Below are 19,611 nucleotides of genomic sequence, written 5' to 3' on the forward strand. Positions count from 1 at the left end.
CACATCCCTGCCTTCCCATCTGCGTTCTACTCCTCTGTATTCAAGTCAGGGTGATTCCTCTGTCTGCATGCTGAGTATAACCACTGAAGTCTCAGAAGAAATGGTTTTGTGTTTTTCAGCCTAACGCCCAGTGCGGCGGCGGCGTTTGGCAGGCAGACGTGGCAATTACAGGAAAAGTTTTCTCAGCTCCTGCAGGCTTGGGTTATGGCATGCTTATTGCAGGCACCTTAGAGGAACAGTGTAAGATGAAGCATGTGTAGCGCAGACAGAAACTTTGGAGAGCTTTCCTGCCAGCTTCAATCAAACCTCCACTGAGCATGTGCATACTGATCTTCAGAGGCTTACAACTTGGCCTAATTTGGGCAGATTTTCACAGGGACCACAAAAGGCATGTCACTGACAGTGGTCCTCCTGCCAGATTGTAAGCCTTTGCGTCAAAACTTGGAGTTCCTGAATGGTTATAAAGATTTTTTTCTTTTTCATCATGGGGAAAGCTATTCTTCCCCAGCCTCATTCTTGAGAAAAGCCAAACCCTTGTGGCTAAGTCTTTCCCAAACAGCCAGCTTGAGTTGGCCTTGCAATAAGAAGTCAGTTTGATTTAAATTGTGATAAAGTGAAACGCAGCAGGGAAGAAAAGACTAAGAGAAAACTATAGGTGGATTTATCTTTTCATGTTGCTGCCTGCTCCACCCCATGCTGAAGTCCATTTTAAAGAACTTTGGGTAGACTGTGTTTACACTTTGGCTGCCTGAAGTATGCAGCCCTGCATACTGAGGCACGTAGCTTTTTAATTATGTTGATATGTGGCAATTGTCTTGTGGTGACTTGTCTTCTGGCTCTTGCGCTGGAGGCCTTTTTTAAATATGTCTTAGAAACCCAGAATGGGCGTTTCCGAAGTAGGTTTGAATGGGTGCCACAATTGCAGAAAGGGATCTGTGTTTCAGCTGTAACAGCAGCAGCCACCCTCTGCTGAGGGCTGAGTGTGTCTGTGTGTCACGGGAAGCGTGCCCCCCAGCCCACCTTTTCCTACCCTCCACAGGTGACTGTGGCAGCTCCCGTCTTTGGCCTGGGCCGTAGGTGGTTGCAGGTGGAGTCACAAAGCTATTAAGGCAACGCTTGGTGCTCAAGCAGATGTTCCCCACCTCCTCTAGGGAGAAGGTGATGGGCCTTTTTTGCATAATACTTTAATACAGCTTGCAGGCTATTCGTGGGAATTCACCGCAGCGTGGGAACTCCTGGCCTAGCAAACGTGTGCACCAAAACTGTTAGCACAAACCCAAGAAGTTGCTTTACATATTCAAAAGTACAGAAATCAGAACTTGAAAGTTGTAGCACCTGCAGATCTATTCTGTGCTGTGTGCGCGTGTCATGAGAGCTCTTGGCGTCCCTTCTGCTGTAGCAGTTCTCAGCTGGGAGCCCCCGAGGCTGGGGAGGAGAGGCATGGACTGCTGAGAAGCAGGGAAGGGGAAGTAGTTCTGGGCAGGAGTTGGGGGTGGAGCAGCTCTGAGAGACACTGGGGTGCGCCTGGGAGTTTTGCTCACTCTTGTCCTGGTCCCTTCTTGGCTGGTCCCTAGCACTTGAGCACCACTTCAGCAGGGTGCCCTGCCTTGCCCTGCCTTGCCACTCGTCTGTGTGGGTTTCATGTAAGCAGGTCTCAGAGGAGAGAGGGAGAGGGGAAGAGAGATGGAGAGCTGCTCTTGGCCTTTCCTGCAGAGTTGTTGCACAAGTTTCAGAGAAGAAATGAAAATACAACGTACCCAAGTAGTCAATTAGAAAATGGTTCATAAATTAAGACTTATCACTGTGTGTGGAAGTGAGGATGGTTTCTATTGCCCATCTTTTGAGTGTTTAGGCACACATGACAGAGGTAACGTGTGCTATGCGTTTGCCCTGGTGCAAACTATGGCAGATGTGTGCGTACCTTTATGGTTTTAGTACTGTGCTGCAGATGAAATTAGGCCAAACAAAAATGCCTGGCAGATTAAGATTATCATACTTAATCATTTGCTTGAGAGGGAGGAGAGGAACTGTCCAGGAAAGAGATACGTCTGTCCCTTATATTGAGGTTTTTTACAAAGCTGGGGATGAAATTGTTTTCCAGAAATACTAAACCATACTTGTCTTTTGAAAGAAATACTTCTTGCAATTCATTGAAGAGCTAATGGTCTGTTTACTCATAACTGAAGTCAAGTGCCGTCAGACTATCATTGGTTTGCTAATTTTGATGAGCTTGAGATGCTGTTCTAGAATTAAATATTCATGCTGAATACTTGAAAATTAAACAGTTCTAAGAATGCTTCCAAAATGTGTAAACTGTTTTCTATACCACAAGTCCAGGGGAAGTACGGTCAGATGTTCCAGTTGATCTGAAAGTGACTTAAAATGTTAAATTTTATTTATTGTGTATGATTTGGTGCTGCAATACATTACTTCACTCTGATCATTGGTAGGGCTTGATACAGTAACTCTTGTGGTCCCATGATTATTTTGAAATCTGATTTTGTTTTTGTTTTGGTTGGTGTTAACAGAATACTCCCAGCCCATGGTTACACCAGCCCACCCCGGTGACCTCAGCTGACAGCCTCGGTTTACTGAGTCACATTCCCGTGCGACCGTCCAGTGCAGATCCCCTTCGACCTCTCAAACTGACAACGCATTCCAGCCCACCGTTGTCCAAAAGTGTTGTAGAGCATCACAAGGAGTAAGTTTGCGTTCCATCTCCGTGTGAGAGGGTACATTTCAGCAGCCGACGTTGTCTTACAGCTTCCTTTTAGCTCATTTGTGAACGTGGCTGTCTGCAATACAGGGGGGGCGGGAAAGCAGCTTGCCGGTGTGCTGCAAAACAGACTCTGCCCTGGTGACTTGGAGTGGTACTTGAGTTCCTGAGTCATCTGAAGACTTTTGAAAAATTGTACCTAATATAAAGAGAAGTTTATTTTGTGTTAATAGATAACTTTGGTCACAGCATGGGAAGAAAGGTCTTCCATTTAGCACGTCGCACTACCTTCAGACTGACCTCTGTCTGGTTAACCTTTTTCAGAGAACTGGAGAGGAAAGCATTCATTGAACCTTTACGTTCTGTTACAACTGCACCAGTGAAGACAGAGCTAGAGCAAAACAGAACACAGACAGCAAAGGAGAGCCATATGCACAGACATTTCACAGATCCAATGTTGAACCAGCTGCCAAGGCCACCACAGGAGACTGGGGAGCGACTGAGCAAATACAAAGAAGAACACAGACGGATACTCCAAGAAAGTATTGAAGTTGCTCCTTTTACAGCCAAAATAAAGGCACTGGAGGGAGAGAGAGATAACTACTCCAGGGTAACATCCTTATCTTCAAGTCCCAAAAGCCATTCAGTAAAATATGACAAAGATGCCGAACGCTCTGTCTCAGAACTGTATAAAATGAAGCATTCTGTTCCACAGAGTTTGCCACAGAGTAACTATTTCACCACTTTGTCTAATAGTGTAGTAAATGAACCGCCAAGATCATACCCGTCAAAGGAAGCTTCAGGTGCATATGTTGATAAGCAAACTAATTGTCCTGCAACAGCAGCTAGTCCCCAGTCTCTCCCCTCTTACATTTCTTCTCTTTCAAAACCTCCACCTTTAATTAAGCACCAACCAGAGAGCGAAGGCTCTGCGAGCAAGATATCTGAGCAGGTTTCACAGTCAGTGCAGTCTCACTCTGTAAATTCTTTTAGAAGTGACAGCAGGAGCCCTACTCAGTTGTCAATCTCGTCTTCAAATACACTCCGGAGTATGCCTGCCTTGCACAGAGCCCCTGTGTTTCACCCTCCTGTGCACCAGAACCTGGAGAAGAAGGAAAGCAGCTATAGCAGCCTTTCACCTCCGACTCTAACCCCCGTTCAGCCCGTTAATGCTGGTGGTGGCAAAATACAGGAGTTGCAGAAACCACCAACTTTAGTACCTGAGCCTAAGGAAGCTCAGAACGTTTACAAGGGCACTTCTGAACAGAATTTGTCAGAAATATGGAAGTCCAGTAATGCCCCAAATAATGAGAAAGCGGATTGGCATGTTGAAAGAATAAGTGGAAAGTCGCAGTCCGCTACAGCATCTGTTATTGTGCGTCCTCCTTCTAGCACGAAATATGATAGCATACCAGTAATGCAGTCTGCTTCCAAAGATCGAGTTAGCGAGAGATCTTCAGCTGTGACAAATCAAGCAGATTGCCTGAAAACAGCGGAAGCCAGGGAGACTGGAAGAATCATTCTGCCAAATATGAACTCAGACAGTGCTCGCACACAGTATGAAAAGAAATTTCCAGCGGTCTCGCAAGGCACCATTCCTCGTGCTGTCACCCCTACCACAACTATGATTTGCAGTACCAAAACGGATGTCACCGCATCAGCAGCAACAACTACCAGCGTGTCAAGTTGGGGTAGTTCAGAAGTGACTTACTCCTTATCAAACACGGTCTTGGCCTGCACGTCACTGGAGTGTACTGCCTCGAGAGCGGCAAGTCAGGCGGTGGCGCAGACCCAGGAATGCAAGGTCAGCACTCCAGCTCCAGTTACACCCGCCACTGGCAAGACAGGCAGCGCTGCTCAGCCCAGCTCGGGATTCTCCACCTCCACCGACTTTGTCCATTTGAAAAAGCACAAGGCAGCGTTGGCTGCAGCTCAGTTTAAAAGTAGTAACACCAGTGAGACCGAATCCAACCCTGTGAAAAATCAGACATTTTCAGCCTCTGTCTCCCTAGACAGTGCTATCGTCTGTAATACAATAAACAAAGCGAACTCTGTAGGCAGTGGGCAAACTTCCCAGACGAGTCAGCCAAACTACCACACTAAGCTGAAAAAGGCTTGGCTAACAAGACACTCGGAGGAAGATAAAAACACTAATAAAAAAGAGAATTCAGGGAACAGTGTTTCAGAAATTATTAAGCCATGTACTGTCAATTTAATAGCTTCTACATCAAATGATTTGCAAAACAACATAGATAGTAAAATCTTGGCAGATAAGTTTGTGAAGGAAGATAAGCACCCTAGGAGAAAAGCAAAACGAACTTATGAGTCTGGCTCTGAAAGCGGAGACTCTGATGAAAGTGAGAGCAAGTCAGAGCAAAGGACTAAACGGCAGCCCAAGCCAACTTACAAAAAGAAACAAAATGATTTGCAGAAAAAAAAGGGTGAGACAGAGGAAGAAGTAAAACCGAATGGTGTCCTTAGCAGGAGTGCCAAAGAAAAAAGCAAGCTGAAGTTACAGAGCGGCAGTAACAGCAGTGAGTATATTAACCTGATTTGGAAGAGGCGGACTAATGGGAAGTCTTAACTGTTAATCCTGGAGGGTTTGTCATGTATGATAGCTGGGAAAAGAGTTAAAAAGCATGCTTGTGTAAATGAGTAGGTCCAGATTTATCTGTCTTGAGGCTATTTGAACTATCCTGGTTTAAGAAATTCAGCGTTTTCTGTGTATATGTATATATGTTAACAAACTGGTTCTTGGCCTAAAAATAAGCAGTAAACAAACTGGTTTATGCTGTCCATCAGAATTGAACAGAGTGGTGCGTATAGTTGTGCCATTTGTATAGATTTTTATTTTTTTATTATTAAAGATCTAACACATTTATTTTTAGAGCACTACTGGAAGGAAAGATTCTCTGTTGAACTTTAATTCATCCTTTGATCAGGAAGCCAGAGGCAGTTCCTTGAGAGCCTGATGCCACTCTGTTATGATTCGGTTAATTTAATGAAAGGTTTGAGGGAGACTCATTTCACACTCCTAATGAGCTTGTGTATTACATGGCGTTAACAACCCTCTTGTTTAAAAGGAAGAAAGAAATTTAGGGAAATATAGATTTCAATTTAAATGTAATACTGTAGCATGTAGCAGATTGTAACTGGATTCATCTGAAAAGAGAAACTGGTCTGCCAACGTGAGGGATTTTATTTTAAGAACTTACCTTGTTTTTTATCCCAATTTATTCTTCTCCAAGGACTTATTCTTTTGTCTTTGTTCTGGTTGAGTATGAGAAAGTCCGCCATTAAATTTTTTTTTTTGCAAGAATTTTTAAGTACAGGTAGTAAGAAAAATTAGTCCTGCTCCCTGTAATTACATTCTTTGGCTTTTCACTGCCTAGTGTATGAAGTTACTTTTCTGGTATCTGTGAGTACTTGATTCCTAAGTTGTTCTGGGTGCTCGAAGACAGACTGGGTTGCAGTCTGTCTGAGGTATTCTGGCTTGGGTCCAGTGATAGTAGTATTGCATACTTTTTTTTTTTTCCCCTTTCCCCCACCCAACTCAAGGGAAGATCAAGGAGAACGTGCCTATAAAATCTTTCTGGGTTTTGCTTCTTAAACTGAAAATGTATGCGTCTAACATGGGTCTTCATGACCTTTTTATTGTTGCAGAAGATTTTTTGTGGGTTTGTTGTAGAAGGATTGCTTACCTAAGATAAGGGAAGGCAGTGACTTCTTGTCTTGGCTAGTGGTACCTGAGAATAAAAGCGATACGTGATAATGCATTATGGAACTTAGCTTGGGAAATGGGTGGGAATGGGTATTGCATTCTGTTGTCAGTTGCACAGCCTGTGTCCTGCACATGAACACACTGGGCCTGTCCTTGTGGTAACAGCTTCTTGTGCTTCCCATCTTCTCTCGAAGTCTTAATAGACCAGGGCTCTTTCTGTCCATTTCTCCTACTTGGCCCATTACATAGATGCTTCTGATAGTCCTGTCCGTTTATCTTGCGGGGGGAAGCTTTCTTATAATTTCTGAGAGAGAGCTGGTCAGAGATTTTCTTAAAAAGAATTGCTTCCACAAAGGTTTATACAAAAATACAGTCAACCTTGAGGAGCTTTCAGGAAAGAACAGGTCCCCATGGGACAGCTGCCTGGGGTCCCTGTCGGTGGCTGAAGATAATTGTGCTTCAGGACTGGGGGCTCGGTGGCAGTTTTGCAACGTGGGTGGTATGTGAATACTGCCAGGGTTGAAAACTGCTTTGTCCTGATGCCGTTTTGGAAAGCCCCAGGAGCCTGTGTGCTAGCCAGAGCACTCAGAGCTCCAGGCTGCAAGGCTCCCTCCTGCAAAGCAAGGCGTTTTACAGTTCTGCAAGCGTTGGGGGTCTTCCAAGTTCCTGCCCACAGAGCTTGAAGTCTAGCAGTTCCCAGATGCCACCCAGGATCTCTGGTTCCGAGGCAGAAAACATTGTTTTGGACTAGCAAACCTGTACTTTGGCCTTTTCTACTCTAGAGTTGTAATCCAGTTACCGTCATGCTCCTTAGGCAAGTTGAGAGCGCGTTTTGTAGGCCATGAACTCAGGCACAGGCAGTCTGTCACTTGCAGAGTTTGCGCAAGTCGTTGCTGGCAAAATACAGATCTGAACCCAAGTACCAAGTCCAAAGTTAGTACCCTGACCTCTCTATCGTTCTTTATCCCTCTTTACAGAATGTGAGCTTTTCAAGAGTAGTGATAGATGAAATGACAGGTACTTCTGTCTATCTGCAGATAAAACCAGTGCCACTTTTTTTTAAAAGTCATTGAAATGAAAGCCTGGTTAAATAATGACAGGATTCAGTTTCAAAATGCACGTGTGCAAATTGCACATATTACCCAGTACTCTTCTTGCTCCTGGTGTTACTCAGTGTCAGATCTGCTGACTTTCATGTTGAAAATAGAACTGTACTGCTTAGCCTTGCAAAGCCACAAACTTGACAGAGAGCAAATTGATTCTGTTCTTCCTTATGCCGGATATTTTAGATCAAGTTCAGTTGAGTTACGTGTGAATAGAGCTGTTCTTCTGTAATCATATCTGTAACCCTCAGCGAAAATGAGTTTTCAAGAAGTAGGATTTCTTGGGTTTTTTTAAGGTTTGCTTTCGTTCATGAAATTGTTGCCATTTTTGCATACATCTTCACTTGAAGCAGTTCAAACCTTTCTTTCTTGAGGTATTGTATTTCTTGGCTTGTTTTGTAAGAATGAGATTCTGAAGATGGTTTTGATGGAATATTTGGTGAACAGTACAGCTAATATAAGAGAAAATACAGTGTCCTGGGTATTCCTGGTAGCTCATCAGATAGTTAACTGTGCTTCTGCTTGTCTTAAGTTTAATTGTTACCTATCCTTCTTAAAGTTCAGTGCTGACAGGTGGGACAAATGGAAGTAATAATGAAGTATGTTAGGCAGGTAACGTATGTACTTTCAGAAATGTTGAACGCTGACTGTTCTGACTGGGTTCTGCCAATAAGGTCTGCCAGTACCTCATCTGAAACTCTGCTTATTTTTGCAGCTGGTATACCTCGCTCAGTGTTAAAAGATTGGCGCAAAGTAAAGAAGCTGAAGCAGACGGGAGAGTCCTTTTTGCAGGATGATTCTTGCTCTGAAATAGGACCAAATTTGCAAAAATGCAGAGAATGTAGGTTAATAAGAAGTAAGAAGGGAGAAGAACCAACTCACTCACCAGTGTTTTGTAGATTTTACTACTTTCGGCGGTAAGTACGGCTGTTTTCCTGATGATGTGGTGGTTTAACTTCTAAATACTGACAAAGGACTTGCGTGCTTGAAAGCTTGTCTGATTTTTCTGGCTCAGTCTGCCTGATAAAAGACACTGTCTAATTTAACAGTATTTACATTTGTATTTCTTCTTTTGTGGATTGACTTCATTGCATTTAAAGCTTTATAGCAGAGACATCAGAACAGCTGCCCAGTGTACCTTAGGCAAGCAGAAAATACAGCACATCACCATTACACAGGTGTCTGACATTTGAAGTGGGATTTTCAAAAGGCAAGCTTCAGTTGTTCTAGACAAGTTGTACAACCACAGAGTTGCATTTATTTGTAATTGTTCTTATGCCAGTATATGGTGGGAATGCTGCTCAAGGTTTTCTGGGAGTTTTCTGAGGACAGAGGAGTTGTGACATCCTTTTTCACAATTAATGGCCCTTGAAGGAAAACTCACAAGTCGGGAAGAAAATTCCCCAGGATGCAGCGTAGCATATGTGGTGCAGGGAGCACAGCTATTGAGACACAACAAAATGGCTTTAATTTGCGCGTGGGCTATGTTGTCAGTATATATCCAGCTAACTCTGGACAGGAAATGGTTTCCTAGGTTGGGTTTAACTTTTTGTAATGAAGCTTTAGTTGCAAGACGCGGTAGTCCTACAGGAATCATTTCAAGGTTGGACTCAGAATACCTTCTGCATAAGAATATTTGCTTCCTAGTGCGGCAGTGTCACAGTTCTGGGTTTTTACTTCTGCACAAAAGAGAGAACATAAGTGATAAAATTTTGCCAACATTTTAAAACACAGTTACAGAATTTAAAAATTTGAATGTTTTGAATACTTGGTGGTGAATTTTACAGCAGTTTAATTATTTTCACTGTGTTTAGATGGTAGGGCTTGAATTGTAAACGAAGTTTGCACTACTGTTGGAAGTCACAACTGCAAATTGTTTCTTCTTCATGAAATACATATCTGAATATCATTTTTGGTACTTAGTTCTGAATTAAGGACTGTTTTACTAGCATTGTAAAATTCCTTAACTATTATAATAATAGCGTATGTATAATGAATTATCCTGTACTGTGCAAGATGGAATAATTAATTTTATTGCTTAAAAAGAGGCCAAATATGGGTAGGGTTAGTAGAATGGTATTGGGTAGGATAACAGGAAAGCCTTTAGTTATTTTAAAGGTCAGAAAGCAGCAGGTACAAAAAGTTACCTTTTATTAGTGATATATTCTGCCTAGAAAGACTTAAAATATAGTGTTTTCTGAGTATGAGAGCAGTAGGATAGAAAGATCTATAAAATAGACGGAATGATTGCTGTCACGACACTCCAAAAATCAAAGGCAAGGAACAGGTGAAACTTTGGGGGGGGGGGGGGGGGGGGGAGATAATTTTCCTGTCTGCAATTTTAAAGCAGTAATAAATATTACAGGGAGAACATGCTGAGTAAACTGAGTACAAAAAGTGCTTTAAAAGTTGGTTCTAGTTTTCATGCTTTCTTACTGTTTGTTTTAAAACTATGTTTGGCAGTAGGATTTATTTTTAAATTAGAAGATATGGCAGGATGCTGAAGCAGGTAAAGAAAACTTACTGGTACGACATAAGCAGTAAGGTAAATTAGCAAGTAAACTGTAAGTCACAGAGTATGTTCTATGCAGTTAAACTGTCTGTTTTCATTTTTAGGTTATCTTTTAGTAAGAACGGAGTGGTTAGAATAGATGGTTTCTCCTCTCCTGATCAATATGATGATGAAGCGCTGAGTTTATGGACACATGAAAACTATGATGATGATGAACTGGACTTAGAAACTTCTAAATACATTCTAGATATCATAGGTGATAAATTTTGTCAGTTAGTAACATCTGAGAAAACAGCCATGTCCTGGGTGAAAAAAGACGGTAAGGATGCTCTTAAGTGTTCTGCAGTTTACTGTAGTGTTTGCGTTTGTCGTGACCCATTGCTTCCTTTTGAGTAGCTCACTTCACCAGATTGTCACACTGGATTTTTCTAGGCTGTTTTGTAAGAGAGTATGTCGGGAAGGGGCAAGGACCTTCCTCAGCGGGCCAGCCCATTCCCCCTCCCTACACTGGTGGCTGTGCTGGGCCAGGTCCAGGCTGCTGTTGGGACTGGAGCAGCCTGGTTCCCAGCTTGGCCTCCAGCTTTCCAGCCAGAGCGGCCAGCTCCAGGCTAAGGCCTGCAGTGAGCCAGGTACTGATTCCTGCCAACAGACGTTGTGTTTCTGAGGTGTCTCCTTCCCAGAACAAAGGAGAATAGCATGATAGCATGTGCCACGTGAAGCATGTGCTAACAGCATCATCTCCCTACCAAAGCCACGGTTCGTCTTTCTGGCCCACAGCAGATGGGCACAGGCTGGAAACGCACTGGTGGCGTGGCTAATTCCAGGCAATAGGAGGAGGAGGTAGGGCAGAAAGCAGAAGTATGAGCCAGGTCTCTGGGACAGGCACCCCCCACCCCCCCTCCCACCCCCCCCGACTCTAACCATCCAGCTCACCGGTTTGGCTTCTCTTGAGATTAAACATGTCCCATTGGCAGTCAGATGAAAAAACCAGCTCTCTTCATTGCACGGGGTTAGAAGTACATGTTGAAGAAGCTCTTCTTCATACTTGCAGCCTACTCTTGTTGAGCAGGAATGTTCTTTCTATATTACTTTGGCCTGTGTTTTTTGGATACTTTAATTTCTTTATAGTGTATGAATAATAGCATTGATGGGGATGCTGTGTAATGCAACTAAGAGGGTAAATGCTGATGGCCTGTTTATGAAGGATCACTTTCCTCCCCCCACACCCACTTGCGTCTGAGGGGAAAATTACGAATGCTTCATCTATAAAGACTATTCATTCTGTGCTTTGCATTTAAATTTCAGTCCTTTTATTCTGCTTTTTTTGTATTTCAGCCAAAATTGCATGGAAGAGAGCAGTGAGAGGAGTCCGTGAGATGTGTGATGCATGTGAAGCCACATTATTTAACATTCATTGGGTCTGCCAAAAATGTGGATTTGTGGTCTGCCTAGATTGTTACAAGGCAAAGGAAAGAAAAAGTTCTAGAGGTCAGTTCTTTATGAGCTAGAGCATTGTATAGGCTGTTTATTCTCATTTGTTGCAGAGCTGCTGATCCACTAGTGTAACTGCCTTTCTGTAAAGTGTTAAATTACTGCTTGTGTGTTTTAGTTTCTCTTAGATCTTTTTTGCCTCCTTTTTTGTTGGTAAATGTAGAATCAGTCATTCAGAAAGCAACTGCTGTGGGGGCTATTTTAGGTCTTTGTCCGCTTTTCAGTCTTTTTTTGTGTGGATTGTCTTGGATTGCTGGTGCCTTGCCCCTCAAGGTTAAATCTTGTTCTTAGCTGTGAGACTGGCACTCCGTTACACCTCCCTGCTTTATGGTAACTCACTGCCAAGACTTGCCTTGATATGAGTGCTTTCTGGGGTCCTCCCTTCGGAAGTACATGGTTTGTCTTATTGACTTAACAGCCTGGTTTTTATTATAAAAAAAGAAGAGATGGAGAAAAACAATTTACGTGGTATTCAAAATGAGCATTAATGGGGGTTTCACAATCCAGCAGCCTACACACATACTTCGTTTAATTCCTGTGCTTTAATGGGAATGGCTAGTTTAGTCTATAGTGAAGTACAACAGGACTGACTTACAGGCCTGTGATTTCTGAGTGACCCAGCCTGGTTGCAGTTGAAAGAGAGAATGGCTTGGAAGATTGATCTGGTGATTCAGCCCTCGGCTGTGACATGGTGCTCAGGCTGCTTGTTGGAAAGGACTGCCTTCCCCTGGGTGGCAGGCATTGTGCCCTGGCACAGTCGTGCGGTCAAACACTGCGCCAGGAACTGATTCAAGTATAATGCTGTTTCAAAAAGCATTTCCATGTTTGTCATAGCAGCATAATGTCACAGATGTGAAATGTCGGTAAAATAAAAGTTTAACCGTTAGATGGCAGATGTTTGATAAATGGAGAGACCATCCCCTTTGTCCTTCGCTTGCGGTTAGAGGTCTCCTCCACTGTGGTTCTAGGATGTTCCCAGAGACTTCCATCAAATCCTGAAGTTTCTAGAGAACTAACGTTGGCGGTTTTTAATACTGAGAACAGTCATTAATGTTTCAGTGCTGGAGGCTGCTTCAGCGGCTCTCAACTGGCTTAAGCCTCTGTGTGTGCATGTGTCTGCATCCATCTGACGTGGCTTGGGATATACGCCGAACATTATTTACCCTAGTGGGAACACGCGGTCAGAGGCTTTTTATAGTGTGCGTGTTAACCAGCCAGGAAAGTTTTAGTAAAATACCTTCAAAGCTTACAAAAAGCAGTATACAGAAGCAGGCTTCTTTTCAGTCCCCTTAACAGGGAAGACTTTCTCTTTACCGTTCATCCCAACATAACGTGCAAAAGCAGTACGATAGCGTCCCTCTCCGCAGCTTTATTTCTAACGATGCTGTAGGATTCATGTGAACTGTATCTCTCCTTTGGCACTCGCATACAAAGCTCAGAACCACGTCTCTATATAATTACACCATTTTTCCTGGAACTGGTAGTTGTTTTTACAGTTGCCTGAATGTAACGGGGAAGAACTGGTTTCCCCCTGCTTCAGCAGGAATGCTAGAGGTTTAAATATTCCATACTTAGGTTATTTATCAGCGACTTCTATCAGTACTGCATGAATGAATGACTCTGCATCCATTGTTACCTTCAGACAGTTCGTGGCACCATCAGGTGGAGTGCCACGTTATGGCATTTCAGTGATAAAATACATGAAGTAGATACAGGCTATTTTGGTTTTTGATTTGATTTGTTTGCTACCCGTTACATATTTCAATGTTTTAGGAGTTACGAAAACTACACAATGGCTAACAAATCTAATATTTATCTGAAAGGAGCATTTGGTACGTGTGTATCTATTACAGTGTAAGAATGTAATGCTTTAGATGTGCTAAATGCTTTCTTTAGTGTACTCCTTAGCTTACGTTGCTGGAGCTGAGCAAGCTAGTAAAAAGAACTCTTTTTGTAAAAGTAAAGTCTCTTAAAACTGGCAGTCCATTAGATAGGATACAAGACCAGGGGTCGAGAGAGAAATTGCATTCCTGTTTCTGCCCCAAAATCACAGAGCAAATTGGGGACCAGTTGCTTGGCCAGGCATTTTTTGCTCTTGTTCTTCCTCTGTCTTGTCTTTACACTGCATATTTTTCGGGCAGGGACAGTCTTCCTGAAACATTATAGAAAGCCTGTTTCCTACCAGTTAGGCCCTCTTTGCTGCCACAGACAATTTTCAACCAATACATACAGACTTGTGGTTTCATGGTTGCTTTAATCTGACGTATGGTGCAACTTCCCTCTCTGTGCCACCAGTAACATCGGTGCAGCTGCGTGGTAGACCAAATCAGAGAGTTGATTCGGTTAAAAGTTCATGTTTAGCTTGTGTGGCCCTCTCTGGTTGAAGACAGCCACTTTGGAGCTGTTGGAGCGTGGATTGCATCAAATTAAATTAACCATACAATCACAGCCTAATTGTGTCTCTTTTCCATGTTAGAATTCATCAGGGGAGTCTCACTGCCTCAACTTAAAGGATTCCAGCTTACGCTGAATTGGCAAGTCACTAAACATAATAAAGGGAATATACCTCAAAACTTTGAGGTTGTTGGCAGGCGTCTGTGTTACAGATGCAGCTATTTCAGTATTGTTAGAACTCTTTATTCTTCTCTGTATTGTGAAAAGTAGCTGTTTTATGCCAATCTTTGTCACACAGGATACCAGGACAGAAGACTCACAGTGTGTTTAGAAAACCGTTTCTAACTAAAACAAATCTGAAAAATGTTAGTTAGCTCTGTCTCTATACCACTGTGAGTAAAGTAAAACAATTGGCAATGTTACTTTGCAGATAAGGAGCTGTATGCCTGGATGAAGTGTGTGAAGGGACAGCCTCATGATCACAAACACCTGATGCCGACACAGATTATTCCAGGCTCTGGTAAGACCACCTGTGAGCAAGCAGGATGTGTTTTTTCCCAGGTCTTTCTGTGAAGAGGGCCCAGAGTTGTTTCTTGAAACTTCGCATTTTCTATTTAAAAACCTGCAAATTGTGTCAAACCATTGCAGGAAGGCAAGTGATGCTGGGCATTTAACAGCAAGGGGCAGAGATGATGAAGGGAGAAAGTGCAGTGAGCTGACAGATGTCTGAAGTGCTTTTGGGGACAGGCAGTGAAGAAATTGAGGGTGTTTGGTGTAACTTTTTTGTACCTTTTCAGAGCAGAATAAAACAGCCAGAATGTACTTAATAAATCTGACCTTACCTGTTGAAAGAAAATCTTAAATAGTGCTGCTGAGGAGCATTATGTGGCAACAGATCTTTGGGGATTCGTTTTTTACTGTTTTCTGTCCCCTTCACCCACCCAAAAAAGAAAAAATTCATGTGTGGTTTTGATTGGACATCTGATTGAGCATCTTAAAGCAAAACACAGGGAAAGAGCTTGTGATAAATGAAAAACTTCAGCAGTAATCCTAAACCCAGCTAAATTCAAAATTTTTGTTACAACCAAGTAAATGTTATGAAGAAGCATGGTTAGTTAGTGTGGTAGTTGTTAGCACAACTTCACTTGTGATCTCTGGCAGCATTGATGCAGACCATAGAAAAACTCAGAGGAACCCTTAAACTTGTTAAGTAAATTCCCAAGTTATTTTAAGCTGGAAATACAGACGCAGTCATTATTTTATGGGCTGTTGCATGTTAGTTCACGTAGAAATGAAGGTTGGTTAGATTCCATAATAAATTCAAATTGTGACATTCCCCAGAACAGGTTCCAGACTGAAACTGGTTTTAATTTTAAATTGTGAAGTGAACCACTCATCTGGAAACAGCACAGTGAAGACTCCCTACGTAGCATTGATTTGGTTCTTCTGTGCGTACCCATTACCAAACAGCCTTAAATTACATGATCACGTAGTAATTTTTTTGTCAAGACATGGCTCGCTTCAGTCTGTAGTTTGACGGTTTCATTACGTGAAGCAGTGATGCACCCATTGAGCAATGAGTAAATAATGAATGACTGGTTTGCTTGGTTCGTGCCATGCAATGGGAATGCAGAGTGAAGGTTAGATTCTTCAGAAGAGTGGTGGGCACTTATTTAATTAAAGACCTTGTCTCTTCCTGCACAAGCTTTAAGGTAAATGGGACAGTCTTTTCTAGTATTTTTGAGTGTTAAATTTAGCGGTTTTAATAGTTTAAATTTTTAAAAGGTTTAGAGGTAGCATTTTAGCATTACAGTGCATGTATTGTAAAGAAGGTCACAAATCTTCTGATGGTTTTCTCTTTAATTGTCTTCTAGTTTTGACAGATCTTTTAGATGCTATGCATAATATTAGAGAAAAATTTGAAATTAAATCCCATTGTCAGTGTACCAGCAAGCAGAGCACGCAAGCTGGCAAGCTCCCTGCGATGAATGGTGTGTCTCAGGTAAGTCTAAAATACATCACAGTTTGTTCAGGTGTTCTGATTCTTGTGGATTTTTGTATTTGAATAGTAACAGTTGCATTTTAATTTACATACACGGTGGTGAAGTGCTAGCCTTGTTTTTGAAATACATTAAAGCAAAGTGACATACTAAAAATAAATTTGTTCTTTACAGGTTTTGCAGAATGTCCTTAACCACAGTAATAAAATTTCTCTGTGCATGCCTGAGTCTCAACAGCAGAATACTCCTCAAAAGTCCGAGACAAATGGTAATACAAGTCCAAGGAGTGATGTAAGCACAGACAGCAAGTTAACGCCGCCTGAATCCCAGTCACCGCTGCATTGGTTAGCTGATCTTGCAGAGCAGAAAGCCAGAGAAGAAAAGAAAGGTATATGTTTGAAATGGTTATACCATGTCCGTGACTTTGGGGGCACTAGTGATACGGAATTGAAGAGCCACTAGTGGAATGCGTGTGTAATAAAGCAGTATTTCCAGCTACAGCATCTCTTATTTGTGACAGGTACTCACTCAGCTGCATGTCTGAGATGCTGAGGAAGGCCTTTTCATTGTCACACAGTTTGACTGCATTTTGAAGGATCTAGTTCATCCTCTGGTGTGTTTTCAGGTGAATAAAGTGCTAGTGCTACAGTATATTACCACCACTATAAAATGCAGGATACTGGTGCTGTTCCTATGTCTGCATTGTAATACAACAGTATAAACTTCTAATGTAGATTATTTTTGTTTTAGAGAATAAAGAATGTCCTGGAAAACATTCAAAGGAGGAGAAAGACCAAGATAATTTGGAGTCCCAGAACTGTAAAAGCTCCCCTCCTGCATCGCAGAACAATGAGCAGGGCTCAACCTTACGAGATTTGTTAACTACAACAGCAGGCAAACTGCGTCTAGGTTCTACAGATGCGGGTATTGCTTTTGCTCCAGTTTACTCAACAGGAACAGCAGTAAGTGTTTACAAGACAACATGTTTTTTATGTCAGGATTTGATCACCTCTGTCGTTTGTTTTGGTACTTTTTAGTTAGAGCAGTCTGATAGCTGTGTTGCTTTAAATACTCGTTTATAGTTAAAACTTATATGCACACATATGCCTTAACATTTTTATTTTTTATTTATTTTATATATATATATATATATATATAAAAAGAGTTATAATTGATAGCTACTATAAAGAAAATGTCCGTTAAGTTAAATAAAGCCTTAACCTGACAAAATAAAGGAAGCTTCCAATATATTGTATTTTGTAGTAACTCTGTATTTCTGACTTTTTCCGTGTGGGAATGTATGCAGTTTTCTGCAAAGGAAGTAGATAACTGCAGGCTTCTAATTGGTAATGAAATGTTGTCATTCTACTGCAAAAGGAATTGCATTAACTTTATTTGGGTGTGTGTTGTTTAAGCATACATTTGTTTGTTTTCTAATAGAGTGGCAAGAGCGGAAGGACTATGCCGAACATTCTTGATGACATAATTGCTTCAGTAGTAGAAAACAAGATTCCACCAAACAGAGCACCAAAGATAAATGTAAAATCTGAAATAAAAGATGAGCCAAAGGATGATAGAAAATGTATTCAGGATGACTGCAGTAAACGGTACAGTGATATTCAGTATTCATGGATCTGTGATAAGCATGTTTTGTGGCTCAGAGACCATAAAAACAGCAACAACTGGAAGCTCTTCAAAGACTGCTGGAAACAAGGAAGGGTAGGTATTGAGCCGTTCAGTCTATAAAGCGACCTCGGTGTGAGCTCTGGGGGAGGTGTGTTGAAGGACAGATTTGCCTAACTCCATGTTTGAAAACGTATTGTTAGCAGTGGGCAAAAGCTTGTCAGGTGTAGCCCACATACGAACCTTGTGTAGTTAAAACTTCACTTAACTGCTGAAAGTAAATAAGAAATTACGGAGATTCATATTCCAGAAAGATGCGCGTGTGACATCTCGGGTATGGCTGCTGTTGGAGGAAGTCTTAACAGCTCAGTAGGGCCGAGGTCTTTCAGTGTGCGTTTCAGATGCGTTTGTACTGCAGTATCAATGAAGGTGTTTGCTTGTGAAAGGATATATATTGATTTTTTTAAATTATCATTTTATTGTTTTACAGCCTGTTTTAGTGTCCGGTATGCATAAGAAAATGAACTTCAGTCTGTGGAAAGCCGAGTCAATTAGTTTAGATTTTGGAAACCAGCAAGCTGATATTTTGAATTGCAAAGACAGTATTATTTCAAACACCAACGTCAAGGAGTTCTGGGATGGTTTTGAAGATGTTTCAAGTACGTTACTTTAAATGTATTATTCCATTGATTCTGAACATGGTCAATGTTAGAAACTGCAGTTAAAAATATTCTTTATGGATCTTGAGGCTTTGAAGAAACTTCATTTTAAAAAGAAAGCTCTGGGTAATCTTTCCAGAGAATGTGATGGAAGCTTGCATTTTGTACGTTTGAAGAATTAAAGGTGCGCTACTGTACTTGTAATGTCTGACTAAGAAACCAGACAAATGTCATTGTTCCTCAACTGGTTGAGTTGTTTTGTATCATTCTTGAGTCTCAAAATGAATTATCTCCTGTTTCATGAATGAAATCTTTACAGACGGGTTAAGAGCTCGTTACCTATTTTAGTTGAGTAAATGAAAGTACACCTACAGTGTATTAGTTTTTAATAATTTCTGTGTTACCTGCAGAACGGCAGAAAATAAAAAATGGGGAAACAGCTCTACTAAAACTGAAAGATTGGCCTTCTGGGGAAGATTTCAAGGCTATGATGCCAGCCAGGTATTTGAGTTTAATATCTCCGTGTTGGTTTTTTTCTCTCTGTGTAGAGACACACATTCACTTGCATTCTCCTTCCTCTTCTCCTGCAGATATGAGGACTTACTAAAAAGTTTACCCTTGCCCGAATATTGTAGTCCAGAAGGAAAACTAAACTTGGCTTCTCACCTGCCAGGATTCTTTGTCCGTCCAGATTTGGGACCCAGGCTATGCAGTGCCTATGGTGAGTATGCCCTTGAAGTGTAGTAGTTACCTCTTCCCTTAAAAGTGAGGGATATCGCACGTTATAGTGCTTGATAGAAGGCTGACCTTGCTTGGAGAATTGTTCACTGAATTTAAGAGAAATACTTGACTGATTTGCACAGTGCATACACCTCAGGCGTAAGAGTTAATTTGCTTCTGCATTTCTTTCTGTGTTTTCTTGTGCTGTTACAGTCTTTTGAAGCATAGAAATGGTTAGCTGCTTTTACACAAAGGCAGATCCTATCTTTTAATAATGCTGTATGACAAAACGCTGTGAAATATTGTGTTCATAAGTCTGGTCATAAATCTCAGTGTATTTCTCGTTATTTGTATTGTATGCTGTACACTCAAAAACGTGTTCAGAAAAGGTTGTTTCCCTCGGACCTTTTCCAGCTGCTCCTTCTTTTGCAAACAAATTTGTTCAATTCTATTTTACAAATTGCTGTAATAGGACAAGAATTGAGTTGTAATTTGTGGCATGATGACTTTGATTTAGCAAGTTCTCCAGATGTCCTTCGAAATAAACTTATTAATGGTGTTGATAAAGGCATGGGTCCAAAGAACTGAACTATTAATGACAGTTTCATGTAATCTTGCTGCAAGGCTTAGTGTCTTTTTGACTTAAGCATGTATGTTTTCACCTGTTAGAAC

General features: G+C 41.6%; 1 protein-coding gene across 4 annotated transcripts in view; it reads left to right on the forward strand.

Annotated features, from left to right (window-relative positions):
* JMJD1C (jumonji domain containing 1C) overlaps positions 1-19,611 on the forward strand; it is a 165,936-nt gene that overhangs the window by 135,490 nt on the left and 10,835 nt on the right. For all 4 annotated transcript variants that reach the window (XM_055720847.1, XM_055720849.1, XM_055720848.1 and 1 more), the window contains 13 exons: positions 2,529-2,701; positions 3,041-5,250; positions 8,256-8,457; positions 10,157-10,371; positions 11,388-11,540; positions 14,368-14,457; positions 15,812-15,939; positions 16,112-16,325; positions 16,688-16,899; positions 17,378-17,656; positions 18,051-18,219; positions 18,630-18,720; positions 18,810-18,940. In XM_055720847.1, coding sequence (XP_055576822.1) covers positions 2,529-2,701; positions 3,041-5,250; positions 8,256-8,457; positions 10,157-10,371; positions 11,388-11,540; positions 14,368-14,457; positions 15,812-15,939; positions 16,112-16,325; positions 16,688-16,899; positions 17,378-17,656; positions 18,051-18,219; positions 18,630-18,720; positions 18,810-18,940 — 4,267 coding nt within the window. The remainder of the gene's footprint in view (positions 1-2,528; positions 2,702-3,040; positions 5,251-8,255; positions 8,458-10,156; positions 10,372-11,387; positions 11,541-14,367; positions 14,458-15,811; positions 15,940-16,111; positions 16,326-16,687; positions 16,900-17,377; positions 17,657-18,050; positions 18,220-18,629; positions 18,721-18,809; positions 18,941-19,611) is intronic.

The sequence above is a fragment of the Falco cherrug genome, chromosome 9 (assembly GCF_023634085.1).
Source record: "Falco cherrug isolate bFalChe1 chromosome 9, bFalChe1.pri, whole genome shotgun sequence".
Classification (NCBI taxonomy): Eukaryota; Metazoa; Chordata; class Aves; order Falconiformes; family Falconidae; genus Falco; species Falco cherrug.